Genomic DNA, 25,605 nt, shown 5'->3' with positions numbered 1-25,605 from the left:
GCAGATGCTGTCTGCCAGCTGCTAAGAGCCCATTAATGCTGGTGTCAGTTTGACAGTACTGTCCAAACAAGCAAGCACTCTCTGAAACTACATCACAACACAGTAAATAAGGCTGACTAGGAAAGGAACAATATTTCCTTTCAGATTAGGCAAGTGGAGCTGATGTTTACTTTGAAATGATTCAGTGCTGTAGATAGTTGCTTAAGAAATGAGTGAGGACATCTCTGCAGCTATGAGCTGAACTAGAAACTAAACCCAGAAAGATCTCAGAGGGAGAGAGCTGCAAGACAAACAAATACACTTGATTCTGATGTTCACAGCTGGTCGTCTTTGTGCTTCTTTAAGAGGGAATGTGGACAATTCTTCTCCTTCAAATGTGAGCCTCTTGGCTAACTTGCTAAATCAACACATTCTCACTCCCGACTCGTCATATATTGACGCTTGGGCAGGTTCCCTCAGCGTCACATATTGACGCGTCGGGTACCCCGTTCGCGTCAATAATTGACGAGAAGGGTTCTCTCATTGAATGCTGTACGGCTCCCTAAGCGTCCAAAACCGACGATCTAGGAACAAATAAGATGACGAGTCTGTTCTATTTTTGTAAATGGCACACAATTCGTGCATAGCAGATGTATTTGTAGGTTTTTAACAATTTAGTTAATTTTTCTTCAGTTTTAAAAGATCCTCCGGTTCTCTGAAGCCGCGATTATATCTACATGTCTGTTTATTTCTTAACAGCAGACACGAATTACACCAGTTTCACTGATTTCATCGTAACTTCATGATTGTAAAGGACATAACATTCTAATTTTTACACAATAACAAAGAAAGACAGGAATACGTATGTTATTTGGAGTTTATGAGGTTACAGATAATAGCGGCATGCACCTCCGAAGTCGTTTGCAGTCCATTAATAATAACAAAAGGAATTTTAATAAAAATGTTCAAGAAGAGTGAGGGTGCATTTCCTTTTGTGATTACATGCCAGACGGTTGTGTAAACGTTTGATTAAAATAAAAATAAGGACAGATCCCACCCGTCCATTAATCTAAGAAGAAGAAGAAGAAGCTGACGTCATCGCATGCGACATTGGACCCCGGTGAGTACAAACCTGAATCTGTCAGAAATGGTTCTGTATTATAAAACAAAAGAAAATACTACAGAATGTTACGTTATAAAGTTGCTGATTGCAGTTGTAGGACTTAATGGTAGTAGGACTGTGCCGCGAATGGTTGAAGACATTTGGACACATTTGTAACATGTATTTCTTTAATTATTGTTGCCGCTAGCTACATTAGCTAGCTAGCTACATTAGCTAGCTAGCTACATTAGCCTCTTGGAGCCATCACAGCCTAGGGATGTTATAGCAACCCTCAAATTATACAACAAACAATTCTGTGACTCTATCATGGCTAATTAAATGTATTAAGTGCAGGTTCAGCTGAACTCTCTGGGCTCTCCTACCATTAAGTCCTACAACTGCAATCAGCAACTTTATAACGTAACATTCTGTAGTATTTTCTTTTGTTTTATAATACAGAACCAGATTCAGGTTTGTACTCACCGGGGTCCAATGTCGCATGCGATGACGTCAGCTTCTTCTTCTTCTTCTTAGATTAATGGACGGGTGGGATCTGTCCTTATTTTTATTTTAATCAAACGTTTACACAACCGTCTGGCATGTAATCACAAAAGGAAATGCACTCTCACTCTTCTTGAACATTTTTATTAAAATTCCTTTTTTTATTATTAATGGACTGCAAACGACTTCGGAGGTGCATGCCGCTATTATCTGTAACCTCATGAACTCCAAATAACATACGTATTCCTGTCTTTCTTTATTATTGTGTAAAAATTAGAATGTTATGTCCTTTACAATCATGAAGTTACGATGAAATCAGTGAAACTGGTGTAATTCATGTCTGCTGTTAAGAAATAAACAGACATGTAGATATAATCGCGGCTTCAGAGAACCGGAGGATCTTTTAAAACTGAAGTAAAATTAACTAAATTGTTAAAAACCTACAAATACATCTGCTATGCACGAATTGTGTGCCTTTTACAAAAATAGAACAGACTCGTCATCTTATTTGTTCCTAGATCGTCGGTTTTGGACGCTTAGGGCGCCGTACAGCATTCAATGGGAGAACCCTTCTCGTCAATTATTGACGCGAACGGAGTACCCGACGCGTCAATATGTGACGCTGAGGGAACCTGCCCAAGCGTCAATATATGACGAGTCGGGAGTGAGAATGTGTTGGCTAAATACACTAGAAGCGCTGGAGTTAGTTCATTTTGACATTTACCTATGCAGTCTAGAGATAGGCGAAATGACCTGAAGGATTGCTTTTGTTCTGTAAATAAGGCCATTACCTTATAAGTACCCTGGTAATGGCCTCAACGCATCTCACAGTTGCACAATTGTTCCTTAGACTTAGACTTCGACTTAGACTGGATAATGCAGCACAACATCATGGATCAGCTGCAAAAGGTCACATCTCTCCAAAAACACTTCATGTATGCTTCAAAACTAGACTGAAGAGCATTACCTACAGGAGATCTGATCTCCTGTTGGTATCATAGATACCCACCCCCAACATGGACTATTCACACTTCTACCTTCTGGCCTGACGGTCAACGACCACATTTACAATTGAAGAATGGATGCTAATTTGAGCCATCAGAGTCGTCAGTTTGGACTCAGGTTCTTTTGGCACTGTTTCAGTAAGTCTGGGGAGAAATCGAAAACCTAGTACTCCTGGTGTAAAGACACTGTCCGGTCTCCCATGTACATCTGGCATCTGCCAAGGTGATGTGAGGTGGCTGTACTGTTGCAGACAGAAATTGGTCAATTAGTGTTTTTTTAGGAAGCAGAAGGTCTGAAATAGTTACTTGGGAAACCCTAGGAACATGAATATGGTTGAGTGGTTGTCGAGTTACCTTGGAAATTAAGTAGAGCTGGATCTGGAGAGAGCAGTGGACCATTGTCTCCTTTTCTGGGAGAGCAGGATTTGGTAACAGCAAGGTGTGAACATCATAAGGATATCAGACATTCAAGAAGGAAGTAGCTCCACACTGAATGAGACGTTCATTGAGTGTGAACTACGTCTCTCCATCATAGTATTCATAGTATTCTTTACAAATGGAATTCATTGGGTTTGACACTGATGTCCCTTTCCAGCAGATTGTGCTCATTCACATTCAGATATGTCCCCATAGGCAGTTTTACTCCATGTTTGTGGAGAGTGTCTTTTTATCTCACACAAGTGCGGGCTTGTGTGAAATTTATATCACTGACCAACATCCCAGTGCACACAGACATTTAGGTAGATGATGATTGTCCCGGTTGTTGGATCCACTATCTGCTCACTGATCAGAGACGCTGAACATTTGTGCTCTGCAGCTGTTTTGCTTTTAACAGAGCTCTTTGATGTCGGGTTCAGCAATAATTGACTGGCAACAGCGAGAAAGGAAGAAAGAGGGAAGGGAAGAAAGAAAGAGCAAGTGCAAAGATGATTTTGTTTTTTTCAAATTCAAGAATAAGCACAGAAGACAGATAAGAAGAGAGAGCAGGAGAAACAAGACAAAAAAATATTTTATTTGTATATTTTTTAGGAAAATAAAACCTTTTCAGCACAAACTCTAACCTAAAACCAGTTGTTAGTTTGTTTCCATTGACCTGAGACTAACCTGAGAGCCAGGTGCTGTTCTGATCCTTCAACTGCTTCTTCTGGCTTCAGTGATTTAGTTTAGCTTTGTTCGAATTATCAGATGCTGTTCCACTTGACGTCAGCTTGATTCATTCAGTTTAGTTGTGAGTTAAGTCTCAAGTGGCTTATGCTGATGGTTTACTGTTGGTATATCAAAACAATGTTATGTATTGATGAATAAAAATCTCAAACAATAAAATGTTGAAAAAATTTAAAGTCCGTAAGACATATTAAACAAAAATCTTTCCGAGACAGGTCATTCTCTGGAAGTTTTAAACATATCAGTCAAATGTCCGACCATCTGCTGCTAAGGATAACACAGTAAAATATCAAACTCAGTGCCAAATTTTGGGCAGAGGCTTGTCAGTCCAGAGGAAATCTGACTAATTATTGGGATTTATTGATATACATTCCTTAATCTCCATAGATGACAGAAAATATCTTCCTTACTTTGTTTTTGAAGCTTGATCAAAACAAATAGGAATCTAGTTCTTCAACTACGGGGCAACATTATGAATTGTTTTATTAAAATACTTTGCAACAAAAATAAACACTTTAATTAAAAAAATCACTTATCAAATAAAGTTTTATTCTAATTGTGAGTCATTTGGGTTATTTCTGCTTTGATCTTGGCTTCTCCAGAAGTAACCTCCAAAAGCCTTCACTTAGTTTCAGAGTTCTCTCTGAAACTGAGCCTTTCTTTTCTTTTCTTAAACTTTATTTTGCAACAATCTGGAAACATTAATCCTAAAGGTAACTTGGAAATAGTTGGTTAAAGAAAAGCAAAGTCTGATCTTGCAGTAACTGCATCCCAAAAAGACTTAGGAAAAGCATTTCAGAACAGAGATTTAAAGTTGACTCTAAACTGTTCTCGTCTCCGAGGTTTAGGCCTGAAATATGGTGACATCACTAATTTGCTGTTTGAAATATTGGGACAAACAAATCGATGCCATTCCATAAAGGGTGAAGAAACAGAAGCTGAAATGGTTGGGAAGCCTTCATAGGCTTCCCATAGGGAGCACAGCTCTGATGTGATTTGATTGCTTTTATCCTTTTTCAGGATAAAACTCAAATTACAGCAGAGGGAATGAAGGAAGTGGAAGATGGAGGAGAAAGCGGAGGGTGGTTCCAACAGCTTCCTCCTTCAAAATTGAGCAGCTGTGCTCCTGAACGTTTACTGACTGATGCTCATTAAAAGTTGGACCACAGAGGAAAGAAATGACTAACACCTGCTTCTTTCTCCTCCTCTCGTCCTCTTTCTGATGCCTCCTGCTCTTCCTTCTCCTTAAAAAACATTTTTTCTGCATCTTCAAACGTCCTCTAGCATCATCTGTTAGTAACACCTTACCTCAGAAATCTAAGGGTACCCTCCTGCTTTCTTGCCATCTCTTTTTGATGATGTTGAAGGACTGATGATTGTGATTAATGTGTGACGGATGCTATTTATCATGATTAAACATATCAGGAAAATAATTAACAGATCAAATACGATGGAATTCTGTCTTTTCAGATTGCAGCTCAAAAGAGAAACTTGAAGAACTACCATTACATCCTGGCCAACTTGGTGAGTCAGATTTTCTAAAAAGCCATTGATGAATACGTATAAACCAGCAGACGGTTAGTGTAAGAGTGAAGAAAATTGGTTTCCAGTGAGGGGGAAATTGTTCCCAGTTTAAAGTGACAGATAAAAATACATTTTTAGGGCATTTCTACTATTAAGATTAATAAAATGTACTAAATATTCTGATTTTATTTATTCAGATGAGAATGTGAACAGATGTGCTTTTTTTCCCAACTGTTAAGAGATGAAGTGTCAATAGATCAAGACCAATATCCAGAGAGTTTTATGCGATATATATATACATATTTAAGACATAAATTACTTTTTTTTAAGTTTTATTGGCTCTAGAGGCCTTTTTTTGACAGGAAAGTGGGCAATGGGAATCAAACTTGCGACAGCCGCATTGAGTACTAAGGCTTATATATGTGGGTTGTGCTTAACCCCTGTGCCACCACAGCACAGGGGTTTGGTGGCCCCTCGTTTTTCGCGGCGGTTACGTTCCAAAAACAACCCGTGATAGGCGAAATCCGCGAAGTAGGAACCTTTATTTTTTTACAATTATTATACAATTAAATATTCCATAATACATTGAAACCAAAGAACAAAACCTCTTTACAGGCCCAAACATTTGTTTAACAAATAAAAAGTACTGTATAAACTTTTTTTTTTTTACAAATAACTACTGTACTGTAAAATAATAATTTTAATATGAACTGAAAGCGGATTCCCGTGCCCGAATTGCGGAGATCAGCCCTGCCCCACCGCGACCTGAGTCATTGGATTAGAAAGGAAGAAAATAAAAAATTATTATGAAAAAACAACAACAACAAAAAAGTACAGTAGCACAAATAGTAACTCACAAGTATTTCACTGCTCTTCTGACTGAGCCGCTGCATCCTGACTCCGCTCTGTAGTGTTTTTTTTTTTTCTTCTAAAGCCCGCGGTGCAGGTGTGTTTTTTTCGAGAGAAGAACATAGTTATCGGTAGCTGTTGTCGCTCTTTTTTCTTCTGGGCAAAAAGATTCTTATAAACCGACATGCCACCATCGATTATGTTAATTATGGCAAGCTGTTTTACGTACGTGTACATATTAAACCGCAACGTTGTTGACACACAGGTAGAGAAGAAGCGGAGAGACTGTTTAGCCAATCAGAATGCAGAACACAATGCACGATGCAAATCCGTGAAGCAGCTAGACCGTGAAAGGTGAACCGTGAAATAGCGAGGGTTCACTGTACTCCGATGTTGTTTTATTACTCATTCTGCTGCAAGTTGGCTCAATTTTGACGCGCAAGACGTAACCGGTAAAATCCAGTTTAGGATTTTCATATTAAAAGATCCGGAAGTAGTTCATTGTTTCTTGCACGGCCCGGTACCAATTGGGGACCACTGCTTTACAGGAAACATGCTCCTTGTTTTCTATTCAGGAATAATAAGTTGATTTCCATTCAGTGAGTGCAGGGTCTGTTAAATGCAAAGGCGAGGCACTGAAACTTGAAGATATCGAGTTCCTTTTATTCTTTCTCTGTATTTTGCTCAGGGCTTTCTGGACTTGAACGTCACAGAGTTTCAGAAGTTGGCACCAAATGTGACAGGCTTCCAGCTGGTGAACCGAACCTGTCCAGCTGTGGAGAAAATCAATGAAGACTGGATGGGCTTTGACAGCAAAGACCTCAAACTGACACGAAAGAGGCTCAAGGTGAACATGCACACTGACTGGTTTATAGTTCGAGCTATTTTGGAACTTTGTACTGTTTAACTAATTTAAGTAACACCTTACCTCTAAAAATGGAACTAGGATTTGGTTCCTACAAGGCCCACTAGTCTTCAGAAGAGACTATAAAAGAAAACAAGCTAAAGCAGAAAACACAAACATATACATCACTAAAGTTTAAGTTTTTTTCATCATTTCAACATGTCTGCCATTCTACAGACAGAAGAATTATTCACAAGTGGAAAATATTTTAGACAGCTTCCAATCTGGACATCCCAGCAAATTTATCCCAAAGGTCAAATTCTCAGAAAATTGACAATAAATGAAGTTTTTAAGATAATGGCCTAAGCCTTTATTTTATTTTATTTACCAAAAGGGATTTTTTTCATCTTTTTTCCACCAACAGTTCATCTTTTGGCAATTAAAAAAAAGAAGAGATATTTTTTGTAAAAATCACTTTTGGCAAAAAATGACTTTGGCCATTATTTTAAGTAGGTGACTGTAGGTAGAGTGTTCTTAACCTGAGTTTGGGGAACATCTTCCCATGTCTTGTCACGAGAGGGTTGGTCAGATTTACACACAAAAACATTTTTGTGAGTAAGGGCAAATTCTTCAGCCAGTACAGCTGCCTCTTGTAAAGTGGAAGCTTGCTCATTCAAGTACAAAACTGTACGATCTGGAAGGTAGTTTTTGTACTCCTCCAACAATATCAACTCACATAGTGAAGTAAAATCAGTAGTTTTAGTTGCCTGGCACCATCTATCAAATAACATTCATTTTTCCCTTGCAAATTCAACAAATGTTTGTGCAGTGGATTTTCTTAAGGCTCTGAACCACTGCCTGTATGCTTCAGGCACTAGCTCATATGCCCTGAGTATGGCAGCTTTAACTTTGTCATACACAAGACTGTCTTCAATTGTGAGTGCTGCACATACTTCCTGTGCCTTACCAATCAGTTTGCACTGCAACAAAAGGGACCAGACTTCTGTGGGCCAGTGAAGGGCAACAGCAATGCGTTCAAATGCATTAAAATATGCCTCGACCTCCGTCTCTCGGAATGGTGGGACCAGGGCAATATTTTTGCTGATGTCAAACGTGGAAGGTGCTGCAGAAGAGGAAGATTTATCTGGGGAAATACTGACATCGTCTTCATCTCCACCAGAATCTGTAGTGAGAACAGTGGTCAGTTTATGAGACTGTAGCTCCAGCTGACGCATTTTGATGGCAGTTTCAGCTTCAATTCTTCGGCATTTAAGCTGGAACTCAAATTCATCCTTCCGTTCCCGTTCTTTAGCTTCAAGTTCTAGACGAACTAGATGTACCTTCAAACGGGCCTCAACACTGGGATTTGGGGTCTCAATAGAGAAGGGCTCAAACCGTGAGAGAGAGGTTGGTGGTTTTTCCCCCTCTGGCTTGGCAGCAACAGGTGCTGTCTTCACTCCCTCCTCAGCACAGACCTCAGGCTGATCAGCAGATTCAGAGAAGGAGGCATCCTCTTTATCCATTTCCACTGAGAGTACTCCTTTTTCAACCAAGCTACTGAAGATAAGAGATTTTAGTTCACTTTTGAGCAAAGACTTTGACACATGGATACCAAAATATGAAGCAATTTCATATAAATCATCTTTTCTACAGACATCAAACTGTTGTACAGTAGGATTACCTAAAAACTTCTCCAAATTAAACTGTGCCATGTTCAAAAATAATCCCGGACGAGCCCCCACTTATGTTACATTACAACCTCCCCCCCCTCCCCCCAGACCACTAAGGGTAAATTCTGGCACTGGCTGTAACACAAAAAAAGTACCCTAAACAGCTGGTGTCAGTAGTAAAATAGAGTTTAATTTACAATTCAAGTAAAATCTCAATCACATGAGACAACAAACACAGGGAAGCTTTAAGCTTCAGGGTATCCAAGGCCAAAACAACAAACAAAACATCCCCCTTTTAATTATAAAATAAAAACACTTTCTAGAAGAGAACTGAAAAGAAAGTACAATACCTGAACTCCCTGACTATCCAAAAACAGGAGAAAACAGTTAAACAAAATGGCAGAGAACCCCTACCAGCTTCCATTGTGAATAGAAACAAAACTTTAGTTATACACTTGATGCTAGTGATGGGCTATCTGAATCCAGGCTTCGAGGCTTGTACCAAGTAATAAGGGGGTGTGTCCGATGAAGCCCCGCTTCGATGCTTGTGTCGTCTTGTTGAAAACCACGTGACTGGCAACAAACAAGGCCTCGCATTGCATGGGTCACGTAACTGCTTCGTTTTGCGTGTCGGTTTTCAAAATAAAAGCGTGATGAGCCGCTGTTTCATGGGTTATTGTATTTGATCGCATCAGAGGAGTATTTGCCTTCAGCAGTGGCCGAAATAAAAAGGAACCTTTGATAGTTCATGTGTATTAATGATTTTGATGATGGCACTCATCAAAATGTAATGTTTGTTACCGGTTTTCTCAATTGATGATAATGATATATTGTGTGACTTTATATTTGTGTGTTTTTTATTATGTAAAGTACTCTGAAACTGCATTGTTGCTGAAATGTACTACACTAATAAACTTGATTGAAAAGGAGCCAACAAGAAGAAAAAAATCTGACATCTGAGAATACTTGAGCTGATTCCTCACAAGATTCTTAAATAAAAATAATTAAACCCTTCACCTCAAAAATTCTCACCTTCTTGAAATTTACACTATTTCTTAGTTCTGCAAAAATATATCAGTCTTGCACAGCAGAAACAGACTTAAAGCTGCTGGAAGAGCAAAATTCTGGCTGATGAGTAAAAATATAAGGGATCAGATCAGAGAGCCAATGGAAATCCAATAAAAAGAACTTTTGAAGAATTTTAGTTTTTAGGAGGCAAATCAAAACTTAAAGAACACTGTACCAGGATTGACTACAAATTATTTTAATGACTAAAAAGGATTAGTTAAATCGTTAATAATTGACTCTCCTGTTACTAAACGCGAGTTTGACAAAAACTTTGTGACAATATTGCATTTACCAATTGTTTTTAAGTGTTAAAATTAATTAGAACAAAGAAAGAAAAAGTCCTAACCAATATGGCTATCTTTATCTCCGATAAGAATATGGCAATGTGACTCATATTTCCAAAGTTACATTTTACTAAACCACTTCGCCAAATGGTGTACCAAAGTAAGGGTTTTTGGTAATAAAATGGAGTGACTTGCTTAGATAAACCACAAAACTTTGATGACCTTTTTCTTCACACGAGGAATTATGAGTTTTATCAAACCCTCAGTGTAAACATACCGATCAACATTCATGTGCTCCTCTCATCATTCTCAGGGAGATTTTAATCACTTTATGCAAATTTAGCACCTCACCTGAAGATGACAGACTGCGAGATGAAGACTACAATAGGGTTGTTGCAAAATATTGAACATTTTAGAAGACTTGTTTGATCACTACTATAAAAACCATATTCAGTTACACATGTCTTCTGACACAAATAAGGTTTCTAAGATGCAAGTCTTACAAAAGTGTTTGCACAAGGTAAAAAGCTGGATGACATTTTTTTTAACTCCAGGAAGAACAGATAAAATCATTTCTGCAGGAAAAAAAATGGAGAAATGGAAATTGTTGTTTTTTTTTAGATAATTCCTAAGTAAATTAGATGATTTTGAGTGTGTGGTGGCAGGGGTTCTTCTCTGTGAAGCACTTTGTTGATTTACGTCTTAAAAGGTGGTATATATATATTTTTTTATTTACTTTTGCATTTCTTTTCTGTTCTGAGAGCAAATTATTGCAGGATTTAAACAGGTTTTATTCCTGAAATGTGTTTTCTCAGTACACAGGAGCTCTGACCTACGACGGCGTCAATGTCATGGTGAAAGCTTTCCAAAACCTGCGGCGGCAGCGCATTGACATCTCTCGCCGTGGTAACGCAGGGGAGTGTCTGGCCAACCCACCAGCACCATGGGGACAAGGCATCGACATCCAGAGAGCTCTGCAGCTGGTAAGCATGAAAGCTGCTTACGTTGCAGCTTCTTGTTGCATTCTGACATAAATATTTTAAAACATAACAATTGCAGAGCTACAACTCAGATAAAATACAACAAAATGCCAAGAAACCATAGCATTCTAAATGCACAACATGGCAATTTGTTGACTTAAAATTCTTAACCTCATGTTTTTATTTTTTGCTTTTTTTCCCCAAAAACTATTTTGTTCATGGGTATGTCTCAAACACATCTAAATTTTATCAAAGTTCATTTAGTAAACTGAACATTTTTACTAAATACAAACGTATCCCTTAGCTTAGGTGATGTTTACGCTATTTTACGAGTGTAATATAGACGACACTTGCATAAAGAAATGCTCACACATTGGTGTCAAATCTTATAGTTTTTCATTTATTTCTAGGAAGGCAAATTATTAATTACACTTAAACTACAACGGCTATCGTTGTTTTATTCATTAAACAGACAAGAATTTCTCTAAGGAAAAAGTTTGGAGACTAACATTGCTTCCCAATAAGACATTTTGTCATGTTTCGGTCTATATGTCTAGCCCACATGCAGAACCGGAATCAGTAAAGAAGGTTTATTTAAATATAAACAGACATGTAGGCAGGAGATCGGTCCAGGAAACGGGACTCACGGAGCAGTTAGCACACTATGAAAGACAGCGGGGAAGCTGGTGAGTTCACAGGTAGTAGGAAATGGGAGTACTGACGGAAACAATGGACTGATCTTACTTGTGTGGATGAAGAAAGTCAGTCTGGGAGGATTTGCTGGTGGCTTCGGGTTCACGGTCTCTTTGTGGGTCTGGGAGGTCCAGGTCCTTGGTGTGGAAGAGATCCGGAAAGGGGTGGGGCGTGGAGGTGCGTCGGAGGGCGGACAGGTAAGTTCAGGCAGGCCGGAGTCAGAGGTGCGGTTCGGCTACCAGCCGGAGAATCCAAGAGGAGCTTGTACTTCAACGGAGAAGGAGAGGAACGGAACCCGGGCAACCAGTGGGTACAGTCCACGGCATCACAAGGGAGGTGTCCAGATTTGATCGTCACTGGGAAGATCTGTGGCGTCTTGACGGAAACACCTAAAGACGGAGTAAACACGGGAGAAATCACTAGAAGGAAAGAACTCTCAGAGAGAATGCAGAGACTAGCTCCGGGGGGCTCAGAATACCATTGCTGGTTAACAGTCTGGCGTCGAAGTACTGGCAGCCCGCTCCTCATGTACTCTCGGCCTGATGAGGTGATGAAAAACCGGTGTACAGGATAATTGCACCGATATCCGGAGAGAAGGTGAGTCTGACGCTATCTGGTGGCTAAAAGGTGAGTAACAAAAGGAACCAAAAACCCACAAAGAGAACCCAAAAAACCCTGCTCCACGACACATTTCTTGTAGCCTTTGCCAGTTTCTGACACCGACCTTAGAGAAATTTGACCCGATTTCTTGTCCATAATGATTTCTTGTATGTACAATTCATTTCAAGTCATCCCACAGCATCGCAGTGAGACCTTTCCAATTCAGACAATTCTTGGCTGATTTCTGGTGTCTTTCGGGTTATTGTTATGTTACAGGAGCTTAACTGACATCTCATAATTCATAGGGTTCAACATAATGTTGGTCCATCCTTTGCAGCCAGAATAGCTTCAGCTCTTCTGGGAAGGCTGTCCACAAGGTTTAAAAGTATTTATGGGGATTTTTGACCAATCTTCCAGAAGCGCCTTTGTGAGTTCTCACACTGTTGGAGGCCTAGCTCTCTGTCTCCGCTCTAATTCATTGCAACGGTGTTCTATTGGGTTGAGGTCAAGACTCTGTGCGGGCCAGTCCATTTAATATACACCAGACTCTGCCATCCATGTGTTTATGAACCTTGCGTTGTGCTCCAAACAGTTCCCACAAAGTTAGGACCATGGAATTGTCAAAATGTTTTGGTCTGCTGAAGCATTCAGAGTTCCTTTCAATGGAACTAAGGGACCAAGCCAAGCTATATATATAAATATATATATAAAATTCCCTTCTCACCCACCGCGGGTGGTTCTTATCCTCTGAGCTCGGGTCCTCTACCAGAGGCCTGGGAGCTTGAGGGTTCTGCGCAGTATCTTGGCTGTGCCAAGGACTGCACATTTCTGGACTGAGATGTCTGATGTTGTTCCTGGGATCTGTTGTAGCCATTGGTCCAGTTTGGGGGTGACTGCCCCGAGGGCCCCGATGAGCACAGGCACCACTGTGGTCTTCACCTTCCAGGCCCTCTCCAGTTCCTCCCTGAGGCCCTGGTATTTCTCTAGTTTCTCGTGCTCCTTTTTCCTGATGTTGCAGTCGCTTGGTATTGCTACATCTACCACAACGGCTTTCCTCTGTTGTTTATCCACTACGACATATTTAAATATATATATATATATATATATATATATATATATATATATATATATACACATACAGTACAGACCAAAGGTTTTGACACACCTTCTAATTCAATGGGTTTTCTTTATTTTCATGACTATTTCGCAAGAAATCCCACTTATTTACCTGACAGGGCACACCTATGAAGTGAAAACCATTTCAGGTGACAACCTCTTGAAGTTCATCAAGAAAATGCAGAGTGTGTGCAAAGCAGTAATCACAGCAAAAGGTTGTTACTTTGAAGAAACTAGAATATAAAGGGTATTTTCAGTTGTTTTACACTTTTTTTGTTTAGTGCATATTTCCACATGTGTTATTCATAGTTTTGATGCCTTCAGTGTGAATCTACAATGTCAATAGTCATGAAAATAAAGGAAACTCATTGAATTAAAAGGTGTGTCCAAACTTTTGGTCTGAACTGTACACACGCACACATACAGGTATAAAAAATAAAGGGAACACTTTAAGTGTTAAACACCTGTTTAAGTTTTCCCTTTATTTTTTTGAGCAGTGTATATATATATATATATATATATATAACTGTCGCAACCGAAGTAAACATGTGGAGAGTCCAGTGAAACGTCACAGCCGTTCTGCTGTAGATCAACTGCTGTTTGGATCCCGGTTCTGTTGACGACCCAGATGGAACCAGAACCACTCAGGCTGGAAGTTGATCACGTTTGGATCAACTTATATATATATGTATATATATATACACTGCTCAAAAAAATAAAGGGAACACTTAACACTGGAAGTACTAAACAACACAATATAACTCCAAGTAAATCAAACTTCTGTGAAATCAAACTGTCCACTTAGGAAGCAACACTGATTGACAATCAATTTCACCTGCTGTTGTGCAAATGAAATAGACAACAGGTGGAAATTATTGGCAATTAGCAAGACACACTCAATAAAGGAGTGGTTCTGCAGTTGGGACCACGGACCACTTCTCAGTACCTATGCTGTCTGGCTGATGTTTTGAATGTTGGTGGTGCTTTCACACTCGTGGTAGCATGAGACGGACTCCACAACCCACACAAGTGGCTCAGGTAGTGCAGCTCATCCAGGATGACACATCAATGCAAGCTGTGGCAAGAAGGTTTGCTGTGTCTGTCAGCGTAGTGTCCAGAGGCTGGAGGCGCTACCAGGAGACAGGCCAGTACACCAGGAGACGTGGAGGAGGCCGTAGGAGGGCAACAACCCAGCAGCAGGACCGCTACCTCCGCCTTTGTGCAAGAAGGAACAGGAGGAGCACTGCCAGAGCCCTGCAAAATGACCTCCAGCAGGCCACAAATGTGCATGTGTCTGCACAAACGGTTAGAAACCGACTCCATGAGGATGGTATGCGGGCCCGACGTCCACAGATGGGGGTTGTGCTCACAGCCCAACACCGTGCAGGACGCTTGGCATTTGCCAGAGAACACCAGGATTGGCAAATTCGCCACTGGCGCCTTGTGCTCTTCACAGATGAAAGCAGGTTCACACTGAGCACATGTGACAGACATGACAGAGTCTGGAGACGCCGTGGAGAGCGGTCTGCTGCCTGCAACATCTTTCAGCATGACCGGTTTGGCAGTGGGTCAGTAATGGTGTGGGGTGGCATTTCTTTGGAGGGCCGCACAGCCCTCCATGTGCTCACCAGAGGTAGCCTGACTGCCATTAGGTACCGAGATGAGATCCTCAGACCCCTTGTGAGACCATATGCTGGTGCGGTTGGCCCTGGGTTCCTCCTAATGCAGGACAATGCTAGACCTCATGTGGCTGGAGTGTGTCAGCAGTTCCTGCAAGATGAAGGCATTGAAGCTATGGACTGGCCAGCCCGTTCCCCAGACCTGAATCCGATTGAGCACATCTGGGACATCATGTCTCACTCCATCCAACGTCACATTGCACCACAGACTGTCCAGGAGTTGGCGGATGCTTTGTCCAGGTCTGGGAGGAGATCCCTCAGGAGACCATCCGCCACCTCATCAGGAGCATGCCCAGGCGTTGTAGGGAGGTCATACAGGCACGTGGAGGCCATACACACAATACTGAGCCTCATTTTGACTTGTTTTAAGGACATTACATTAAAGTTGGATCAGCGTGTAGTGTTATTTCACTTTAATTTTGTGTGTGGCTCCAAATCCAGGCCTCCATTGGTTAATAAATTTGATTTCCATTGATGATTTTTGTGTGATTTTGTTGTCAGCACATTCAACTTTGTACAGAACAAAGTATTCAATGAGAATATTTCTTTCATTCAGATCTAGGATGTGTTATTTGAGTGTTCCCTTTATTTTTTTGAGCAGTGTATATATATACGCCTATGTACGTATATAAATAGGCATAGATAGACACAAACGTCTGCATTTTCTTCTGTTTGTTCTAATATGCTGAAAGTAACGTTTAGTTTTTGCAGGTTCGTCTTGAAGGACTGACTGGTCACGTTGAGTTTAATGAGCAAGGACACCGCACCAACTACACATTGACTGTGATGGAGCTCAGCCACATGGGGCCCCGGAAGGTGCAGCCACTCATTCCTACTCATTAGAGTATCAGATTCCTAGCCAAACTCTAGGGAAGCAAGTCAGCAGGTTTTAGCTACATCAGCTCCTTCAGTAATTAGTTCCCTCTACTCTGATTACACCTGTGATAATTAGAACAATCAGCACATGCTTTGGGTAGAAACCTGCAAACTCAACTTTCTATTGAATGCTTTCAAACCCTAATATCCCTCCATTGTTATTAGAAACAGTTATGCTTGATTTATCATGCAGCAAATCACAGCTTTAATAGAACCAAACCAGGCCAGAAAAAGGTAAAATTGGTATTTGTTTGGATTTACTGTCATACCTAGTATTGAAAAAAAACAGACCCATAATGATCCAAAACGGTGCTCAGACTTACCAGAGATTTAAGGCAACTCAAAATCTTGAAAAGACCAGTTTAAAATGCAAACAGATGCCAAAGATAAAGGAGAAGGAGGCAAAATTCAGATGCCAGCCACAAAATAAAAATTTACAATAAAATGAAGTGAGACATCAAATGATCTGAAAGCTGGAGATGAACATCCACCCACTCCTCACATGCTTCAGCAGGTTTGATAGTTTTATATTAATGTTGTTTTTCCTCACAGACCAGTATGTACAAAATCATGACTTAAACATGAATTAATATTAAGGCATTTTTGGGTAAGGCAGGATATGAGCAACTGGATGATAAGAGGAAGGTGACTGAGAATGTCATTAGAAACAGCTATACTGCATATCAATAACTGCAGTAAAATTCACATTTAAGGTAAAACTCCTGAGTGTGTATGGTTTAGTTATTATAACTCATAAGATTTAATTTCAATTGAAAGTCCTACAATGTTGTCATTTGACCTGAATAAACTAAAAAGTTTCTAGTGACTACTGGAAAAGTGATCACATAATCTACAGCTCTATGTTTTCTTGAAAACCAAACATCATTTTAGGCACAAACACCATATTCCAAACAGTCAAGCACAGTGGCAGGCTGATTTGGGAATTTTCCTGTCAAAGATCTGGGCTCCTTGCAACAAGTGAGTCAACCATATTTCCTGGAGTCAAATGTGACTAAGGAAATATGCTGTGTAAGGCCTTAACCTGTGCATCTAAATAGTTGTTTAGGCAATAAGTTTGTTAAGTTTTATTTGGTCCCTTTTTTACCCTCTTCTTCATTTTTGCTTTTCCTTTTTTTCTCTTTTTAACTTTTTTCTTTGTTTTGTTTCTCTTTTCATTCCATTTCAGGAGCCAAATGAAATAAGAGGCTTTATCTGTAACATATCTTGGTTTCTATTATAAAGCATCAATAAATCTTTTAACCTATTTCTGGTCTGCGATGAGTGTCCCTTGCTGTGATTTTAATGAGCTTTTTGTTGCTTTTCATCCAGATAGGCTTCTGGAATGAGAAGAGAGGCTATGTGCATACACCCATCTCCAGGCTGCCAACAGAAGAGCTGGTTAATCTTCTGAACAAAACCTACATTGTCACCACCATATTGGTGAGACTGGGAAAATGACATGCTGCACAGTTTATCTTCACTTTAACTTTACAAACATACCAATCACTCTATTGGTATTGGTCTTACTGAATGGCCATTTTCTGTTTCAGCAGAGCTGTTTTTAGCCTCAAATGAGAAGTATAGAAACAAATGTGAAATTCAATCTGATTCCTATAAAGGAGAAATCAGAAATGTCCTAATTGTTTTCTACTTTTATCAATTGTTTTTTTTCTGTTCCTTTTCAAAGAACCCAGTTTATGACAATGAGAAATCTGACTAGTTTGAGCTGCATCTCAGTAAATTGAAATATGTGTTCAGATATGTTTGATCATAATCTTTAAGCAGGTATTAAACATACTTTTTGTTAAGAGAACGTTTCTGTAACCTGATGCTTGTACCAGTCCTAGGACTATCACAACAGACTTGCCTGAACAAACATGGAGTAATTTTCAGCATAACTTGAAAATCATTTCAAACAATTTTTTCCCCAAAATTGCTTTTACCAGATTATAAATGTTTCTTGTCTTGCTAGTGTTGATTCTTGTTTCAACTTGATTGAATTAGTATAATTGCATCTTTCCATATATTAAAATTTAGATCAAGTTCAGATTGTCCAAAAAGCAGCTGCCAGATTTTAAGTGGTACAAATACAAGATCAGAAACAGTGAATTTCAGTTTGTAAACTAATGCAGTTGACAGGCAATCTGATGGATACTTCAGTTCGTTAAACTGACTTTATGATGCAACGAGTCCTGAGGCATAGAAGAGATTACAGGTTTTCAGTGGTGGAGTCACATGTTGCTGATATTATTGTCTGAATTTTATCTTTAAATATTCTGCAAAATTATTGTAAGACTTGTTAGATTAAAGTCCAAGAGGGATATGGAGTGATGGTTAGTCAGTCTGTCAACAGTAATGAACTCTGGGCTTGTTATTGTTTTTATTTATAAAATAAGAAGATAAATGATCCTCTCCTCCCTTGAAGATTCTGATTTTAGAACCTGAAACTGTAGTTGTCTTCATAAGAATGAAACTTTTTTTCTACATTTTGTTATGTGGGCTCTAATTACTGGACATTCCTCCAGTGATTTTTCTTTCTGGTTAAAATTTTTGTCTTTATCAGTACAATTTCACCCATTAGTATTACAATAGTTAGATTAAAGTTATTGACGTCACCAACAGTGACAGGTTTATGTGATGGTGCTAAGATCTGGATGAATACTGTAGAGCAGGGGTCTCAAACTCAATTTACTCGGGGGCCGCTGGAGGTAGAGTCTGGGTGAGGCTGGGCCGCATTCACACACACGGTCTCCTCAGCCGAACCTTTCTGATTGCCTATTACCATATTTGGCTGTAGTCAGGCGCTGTAACAGCCGTAATTGTGTAGTGTCTCTTTAAGATACTCTAGTATTGCTAATGATGTCAGAAGTATGCGCCACGGCTTCTCTGTAGAGAGCGTGGGAGAAACGTGCTAGACGGACATGTTAGCTCCCTAACTTTTTAGTAATGTTACGGGTTGTTTGGACGCTGCTTAATTTTCATGTCTGATAATATAGCAGCCGTTCAACCGGGCTTTGTAAGGTTGGTGAAGAGCGTATTTATTAAAGGACAACACTGTGGAATTCCCAGTACCAGTGTGGTTGTGAGTTTTTGACCGTCCTGACGAATCTGCCGCCTCCTCTCCTCCCTTAAACACAACCCAAGCGTTACAGCGCCTAACCTTAATTACGTTACACTGATCAGCAACTTCCGGGTCTAGACTGGATGCTGAAGCACGTGAAGCGGGAGCGGCCGCGGAAATTGCGCATGTACAGCATGCAAATAATGACAAATAGGAAATGCAAATAGGCCCGGCCGATGTCCCGCCCCCGAGAGCAATATACTCCACCGTGATTGGTAAGTTCGTTCAGCTCCGCACACAACACTGAAAAGTGCCAATTATATCAAACTCGCGGGCCGCACTAACATTAAACTTTCATATTAAGGCAGGGGCCACAAACTATCGTCCCAAGGGCCGCAGTTGGCCCGCGGGCCGCGTGTTTGAGACCCCTGCTGTAGAGAATGATATCATTAATGTGGCATTTAGTGATCACCTGCCCTCTGCATCATTTCAACAAGAAACAGAAATGATTAGCAAGAGCAACATTAATCACAGCATTAGCAATGCTTAGACCTCTGGAAATAACCAGATGTTGAGTTATCCAGAAAACTCAATAGCTCCTTTGAACTTCTATTTTTTAATATAAACACATAAATTCACCCCATGAATGCAGTTAAAATCAATGCAGAAAATAGAAAGCAGTTTAGAGAAAACTCTGGATTATACTTCAGAACATTATACTTCAGGGCATCAAATTCATTTTCATGTTAGCCATTGCAAGATCATGAATGTTATCAAGGGTGGGTTGTACGTGAATGTATTGATAAAATACATTAAGTAACTGTTAAGATATTAATAGCTTTCAATAAACTCAGAGTTATGGTGGAAAAAAATCTGGGGATCTGTGGATTTTGTGCGAATTTCCACAATAGTGGAATCACAGAAAACTGGAGTGACTGATTGATGTAGCTTCACATCAGCATTCTAGAGAGGGTGTGGGGGAACTCCGCAGTACTCCGATGTTGTTTTATTACTCATTCTGCTGCAAGTTGGCTCAATTTTGACGCGCAAGACGTAACCGGTAAAATCCGGTTTAGGATTTTCAAAATAAAAGATCCGGAAGTAGTTCATTATTTCTTGCACGGCCGGTACCAATTGGTACCGGTCCGCGGACCGGTGGTTGGGGACCATTGGTCTAGAGGACCACATAAAGGACGGGATTTGAATTTGACACAATTGTCAAGAATATTAATCATCCTATATCTACTTTTTTGTTTGCACTTAATAAAAATTTTTATTTTTTATTCTATTATGACACAGCTCCCACAAACGGAAGTGAAAAAATAGAGGGTTTGTTTTGTTAAATTAATCAAGATACCATGGTTCTAAGTCTTGATAAAATAAAAGCAGCAGTGATGACTTAACATTATGTTTCTCTCTGTGGCCACAGGAAGCTCCCTACATGATGCTGAAGAAGAACCACGAGCAGTTTGAAGGAAATGACAAGTATGAAGGTTACTGTGCTGAACTAGCATCTGAGATTGCCAAACATGTTGGCTTCACCTACCGGCTAGAACTGGTGGGAGACGGAAAGTATGGCTCCAGAGACCCGGAGACAAAGCAGTGGAATGGCATGGTGGGAGAACTGGTCTACGGGGTGAGTTTGGATGTAACAGGCAGTTACTGAATCCAACACAAGCAAGCTGATTCAGCTAATCTGGTGACAACTTGTCAACATAGAAGAATGGAAGAAAGCAGAATTTTTTTACTGTCCCACAATGGGGAAATTTCTGTGCAACACCTGCAAAGTGACAGGTAATCAAAGCAAATATACTAACACAATATTAGTACAAAATAAACAAAATAAAAATCCTGTACGGTAAGGGCAAAATTTCAACATAAAAACAACATTCAAACCAAGGCACTCATATTGCATATTGAACTCACTGTTTTGTAGAACATTTTAATGCATTAGTGAAATCAGCTATCTTTTATGGAAATATTGATAACAGAAATTTCAAGAAGAAACTGAATTTCCCTTCAGTTTGTGGAGGATGAAGGAATAAATAGGAACATAACAGATATGCTACACATCTCTAGAGCATTTACATACAAATTAAAATAATCCCAGCCTCTCAGCATTGTATTAACTAGGCACAATACAGCTTCTATTTTTTTAAATATCTAAATATAACTTTCTCTGACTTAAGAGTTATTTTAATACTCTTTTAAAGTGTAAATACCGTGGAATAGTAACAAGCTTCAGAACATTGGGTTGTGATCCAAACTGGAGCTTTTCCTCCTCTGTTCTGGTTTAAAAAAATGTGTCCATCATCAGCAAAATTTGCTTCAAATCTTAGAGGTACATCGACTCCTTTTAGTGGAGTTAGTAGTGGCTTTGCATTATAAATAAATGTATTTGCTGTCAGACGTATTGGTTATAGCTTTAGATCTGGATTTTTTTTTACACTGGGTTATATAATGACGGTAAACTGAGTGAATTAAGGCATGGGGTCCCTCTCAGTATGTCATGAAGTGGTGGTGTTAGTGGTGAGGCAGACGCGGTGGAACCAGGTTGTAGTGAGAAAAGATGATGTTTAATGATGAGTAATCCAGCACAAAGTCCAAAAACCAGGCAGCACTGCTGAGCGGAAAACCAGGGCTCAACACAGGTAGCAACTGGCTACACGAACGGACAGGAATACAACAGACGAGCACGTAGACAGACAACTGTTGCGACTGACTTGACAAGGACCTGACGACGAACAAAGAACACAGGTGGGGTTAAATACACTGAGGGTAATCACAGAAACAAGACACACCTGGGAACAATCAAGGGGAGACAGGACAACACCGAGACTCAGACACAGAAACTCAAAATAAACACAGACAAAAACACAGATCCTGACACAGTATTATGGGACCTAATGCCCACACTGGTATTGGGTCTCACAATGCAAGTGTATAAGTAAAAAAAATAAATAACATTCTACTTATGCAGTTTTGTTGCAGATTTTTAATTTTATGCAAATGCTATTATTCATGACAGAACATGTGGACAGTATCAAAGAAAACATTCAAAATAAGGCAAGCATGTGGGCTATGACATATGTACAAGGAAGGTGTTGCTTTGACATGTTTTCACTTGAGCAAAGAAATTGCTTTTGTAAGTTAGGTCAAGTGTTTTTAAAAGCACCTGTTTCGAGCTTCATGCTCACATCAACAGTGACAGCTCTACAGATGTTTTCATTATGAGTCAGTGAACATGTCTGTTAGCTTCAACAACAGACATGTTCACTGTTTTTACCAAACAAAGACCTCCTCCATTGGGTGACATCTCTTGTCTGTGTCCTCCTGCAGAAGGCAGACATGGCCGTCGCCCCACTGACAATCACTCTCGTCCGAGAGCAAGACATTGACTTCACCAAACCCTTCATGTCTCTGGGAATCTCCATCATGATCAAGAAACCAACCAAGTCCAAGCCAGGCGTTTTCTCCTTCCTTGACCCGCTGGCCTATGAGATCTGGATGTGCATTGTTTTCGCCTACATTGGAGTCAGTGTGGTGCTCTTTCTGGTATGATGACAGGGTTCAGAAATGTTTGTTAATGTAGACTTGTTTCTAATCAAATATGTAAAAACACAAAGTATTCAATATTTGTAAAAACTAGAATGAGCTAAAACCTATAGGTACATTCACCCTACATTTGGAAGCAACTAATTATTGAGTAATTATTTAGAAAAATTAGAATTGTCAAGAATTGAATGTAACTTAAAATTACAAAAGGAATAGTTTATATATGTTGTCTTAAGTTGGAGACAAATGACATAATGCCAAATTGACATGGAGCTATTCTCAGCATAAACACACACGCCCCCAACACACACTGGACATATTGTGCAAATGTATGCTGAGACAATACAATAAATTTCATCCATTGTTCAGGGTTTTTTTCCCCCCTTCTTCATGCATTTGTTGTCATTGACATGTAGCAAAGAGCCAATATGGGTCACTGAATATTATGCTGTGTGGTGGTGAACAGCAAGAAGCATCCAACTGCACTATTTTATGTCAGTGACACACTTATTTTTTCCAGTTCAACCACATGTAGAAATATTACTCTGATCCTTATCCATCATTTCTTTACTTACAGAAATCAATTTCTAGTTTCTGCATGTCTTAAAAAATGTCTGTAAAAGAAAGTGTGCACATTTATGATTTTTGCTTAAAACAGTCTCCCCCCCCTTTTTTTATATTTGGTTAAGCGGAATATATTTCTGGAAGGTTTAGATTTACATAACCAAATTAAATTATACAGAGATTTTGTGGAAGGAAAAAATGGTCTGTGCTTTTAATAAGGGTTTGATTGCTTCACCAGGAAATATACATTTGTTTTAATATTGAAAAAGTTGTATTTATGTTTTAGTTATTAATTTAAAACTGGATTCTCCTTTGACATTGTTTTCTTTGACAGGCGTCAGTCTCATTTCCTATCAGAAACAAAGTAATTAGTTAAATGTAAACAATTTTAAATATAAATATACCAAGGGTATGAATAATTTAGGTCTTAACTGTAGCAGACTAAGTTATCTGCTTTTTTTAAAATTGTCCTGTCAATCTTGAATCAGTTTGTCTGATAATCCTCATGACTTTTTGCAGGTGAGTCGTTTCAGTCCCTACGAGTGGCAAGGTGAAGAGTCAGATGAAGAAGATGAAACTGTTCCAGCTTCAGCATGTCGACGAGCTCCTCCCACTTCATACTCAGAAGACCCTCACTCTCCAGGTATCCCACCATTTTCAACGTCATCACCACCTCATAAACCCGCTCCCATGTTGTGATTCTCCTCACTTCAATAATCAAAGTTTAATTAGTCAGTTTTTGTTATCATTTTCTCCTTTCAGGTTACTCTCAAGCTCAGAATCAGAACCAGAACCAGCAGAAAGATAAAGAAACTCCTGAACACACAAACGACTTTGGAATCTTTAATTCTCTCTGGTTCTCACTTGGGGCCTTCATGCAGCAGGGCTGTGACATCTCCCCTAGGTAAGACCGAATGGTATAAAATGAATTGTGCGATAATTGATACATAAGAAGACAAAAGATCGCATAGCCAGTATTTTTATTCACAAAGCTGCCTGTCTAAAGCAAAATGTCTGGGAGACTTTTTGTCATAGCTGAACTGTGATTAAACCACCACCTCTTTACACATCAGTTTCTGATGTAGACACACACACTTGCATTCATGAAACATTTGATTGCATGTGACATGGTGCCTGATTTTTAGTATTTTCAGCTGTGGTCGGGCTTGAGGCTGTTTCTATTCTCCATGTGTGTCAGGTTCATCATGCCACATGCATGTTTATGACCTTTCCTTTGTGCATTTTTCTTCTGACAATGACCTTATTTAGGCATATTCCATCCCATATGTCATAGTACATTATGACGAGGTTAAAGTGTGTTGTTCATTGGTGATGATTACCTTAAAGGAAAATTGTGAGTAGAATAGTTTCTGTTAGTGTAATTGCTGTGCTGTGCTATGCTGTGCTGTAGTGAATATGTATTCACAATCCACAATAGGGGTTAGGGACCACAGCCAGCTAAGCAGCTAAAATCAACTGCACAAAATTTCAGTTCCTTTTTCCTTAGCCCAGATAAGATGCCTTTGATATTGTCTCTGGTTTAGGAGTGGCTTGACATGTTTGTGTCGCAATGGAGAGTCTGGTAGTTAGTTTGGTTATAATTTTATGAAGAGTAGACCATCTCCAGACAAAAATAAGGTATATAATAGGGCAGAAACCTTTATTCATTTTCAACATTCGTGCTCTCAAACAGTGCAAAGCAGAACAAACGTGGCCAAAAAGTTGGAGTAAGCCACTGGTTTCTTTATATATCCATATTCCTCTTCTAAGACTTAGCATCAATGTGAAATAGCTTGTTCGTTTAAAAATTGCACAGTAGATGCTAAGATGGTTTAAGATTCTTTAAAATATGGAAGTCACAACTTTTTACTTTGTCTGGCTGGCACTTTGGTCTCAACCCCAGAGGGAACTAGTTCTTTGATGATGAGCTGCCTCGACCAGGGGAAGTTTTGGTTTGTTTGCAAAATCCACCTCATCTGGTGCTTTTCATTAGCTTGTTGTAAACCACATTACACTGAAGCTGCATCAATGTGAACATCATACAGGGTCACCTTTAGTGGGATGGGGCCGCAGGGCTAAACAGGATCAGTTTGCATGTGTGTGTGTTTTGATGGGATTTGACTGAATGTATTCTATGCTTTCAATGTTAATGTGAAGCATGAATATCCTGCAGGCAGAAACGCTCAGCTGCAGTTTTTGCACCTACTGTACAGCTTTAAGTCAAACAAAATAATATTAAATAATGTGATTTGATGTGAGCAGCTCAACCAAACACATTGGCAACTGAAGTCTGCTGAGGTCAGTTTCTAGAAAGAAAAGGCTCTGAGTGGAAGAAGCTGGAGGTGTTGTTATTGTGCAGATTAATGTTTACTGTTACTGATTACCCTTATTTCCCAATTATTTAACTCTGGTGAGGCAAAAAAGCTGATCATCATTTCCAAAATATTTAAAACACTCCTTCTGAAAGACATTATTTCAAACAATGAAATAAC

The 25,605-nt window shown here is 39.5% G+C and overlaps 1 protein-coding gene across 5 annotated transcripts in view; it reads left to right on the top strand.

The window, feature by feature from the left end:
• LOC102232915 (glutamate receptor 1-like) overlaps nt 1–25,605 on the top strand; it is a 158,502-nt gene that overhangs the window by 97,217 nt on the left and 35,680 nt on the right. For all 5 annotated transcript variants that reach the window (XM_023342027.1, XM_023342030.1, XM_023342026.1 and 2 more), the window contains exons 5-13: nt 5,221–5,274; nt 6,812–6,970; nt 10,805–10,972; nt 15,769–15,873; nt 17,263–17,373; nt 20,424–20,630; nt 22,334–22,549; nt 23,633–23,756; nt 23,876–24,017. In XM_023342027.1, coding sequence (XP_023197795.1) covers nt 5,221–5,274; nt 6,812–6,970; nt 10,805–10,972; nt 15,769–15,873; nt 17,263–17,373; nt 20,424–20,630; nt 22,334–22,549; nt 23,633–23,756; nt 23,876–24,017 — 1,286 coding nt within the window. The remainder of the gene's footprint in view (nt 1–5,220; nt 5,275–6,811; nt 6,971–10,804; nt 10,973–15,768; nt 15,874–17,262; nt 17,374–20,423; nt 20,631–22,333; nt 22,550–23,632; nt 23,757–23,875; nt 24,018–25,605) is intronic.

The sequence above is a fragment of the Xiphophorus maculatus genome, chromosome 11, assembly GCF_002775205.1.
Source record: "Xiphophorus maculatus strain JP 163 A chromosome 11, X_maculatus-5.0-male, whole genome shotgun sequence".
Taxonomy (NCBI): Eukaryota; Metazoa; Chordata; class Actinopteri; order Cyprinodontiformes; family Poeciliidae; genus Xiphophorus; species Xiphophorus maculatus.
Note: the sequence above shows the minus strand (reverse complement) of the source record. Positions and strands in the feature narration are given on the sequence as shown.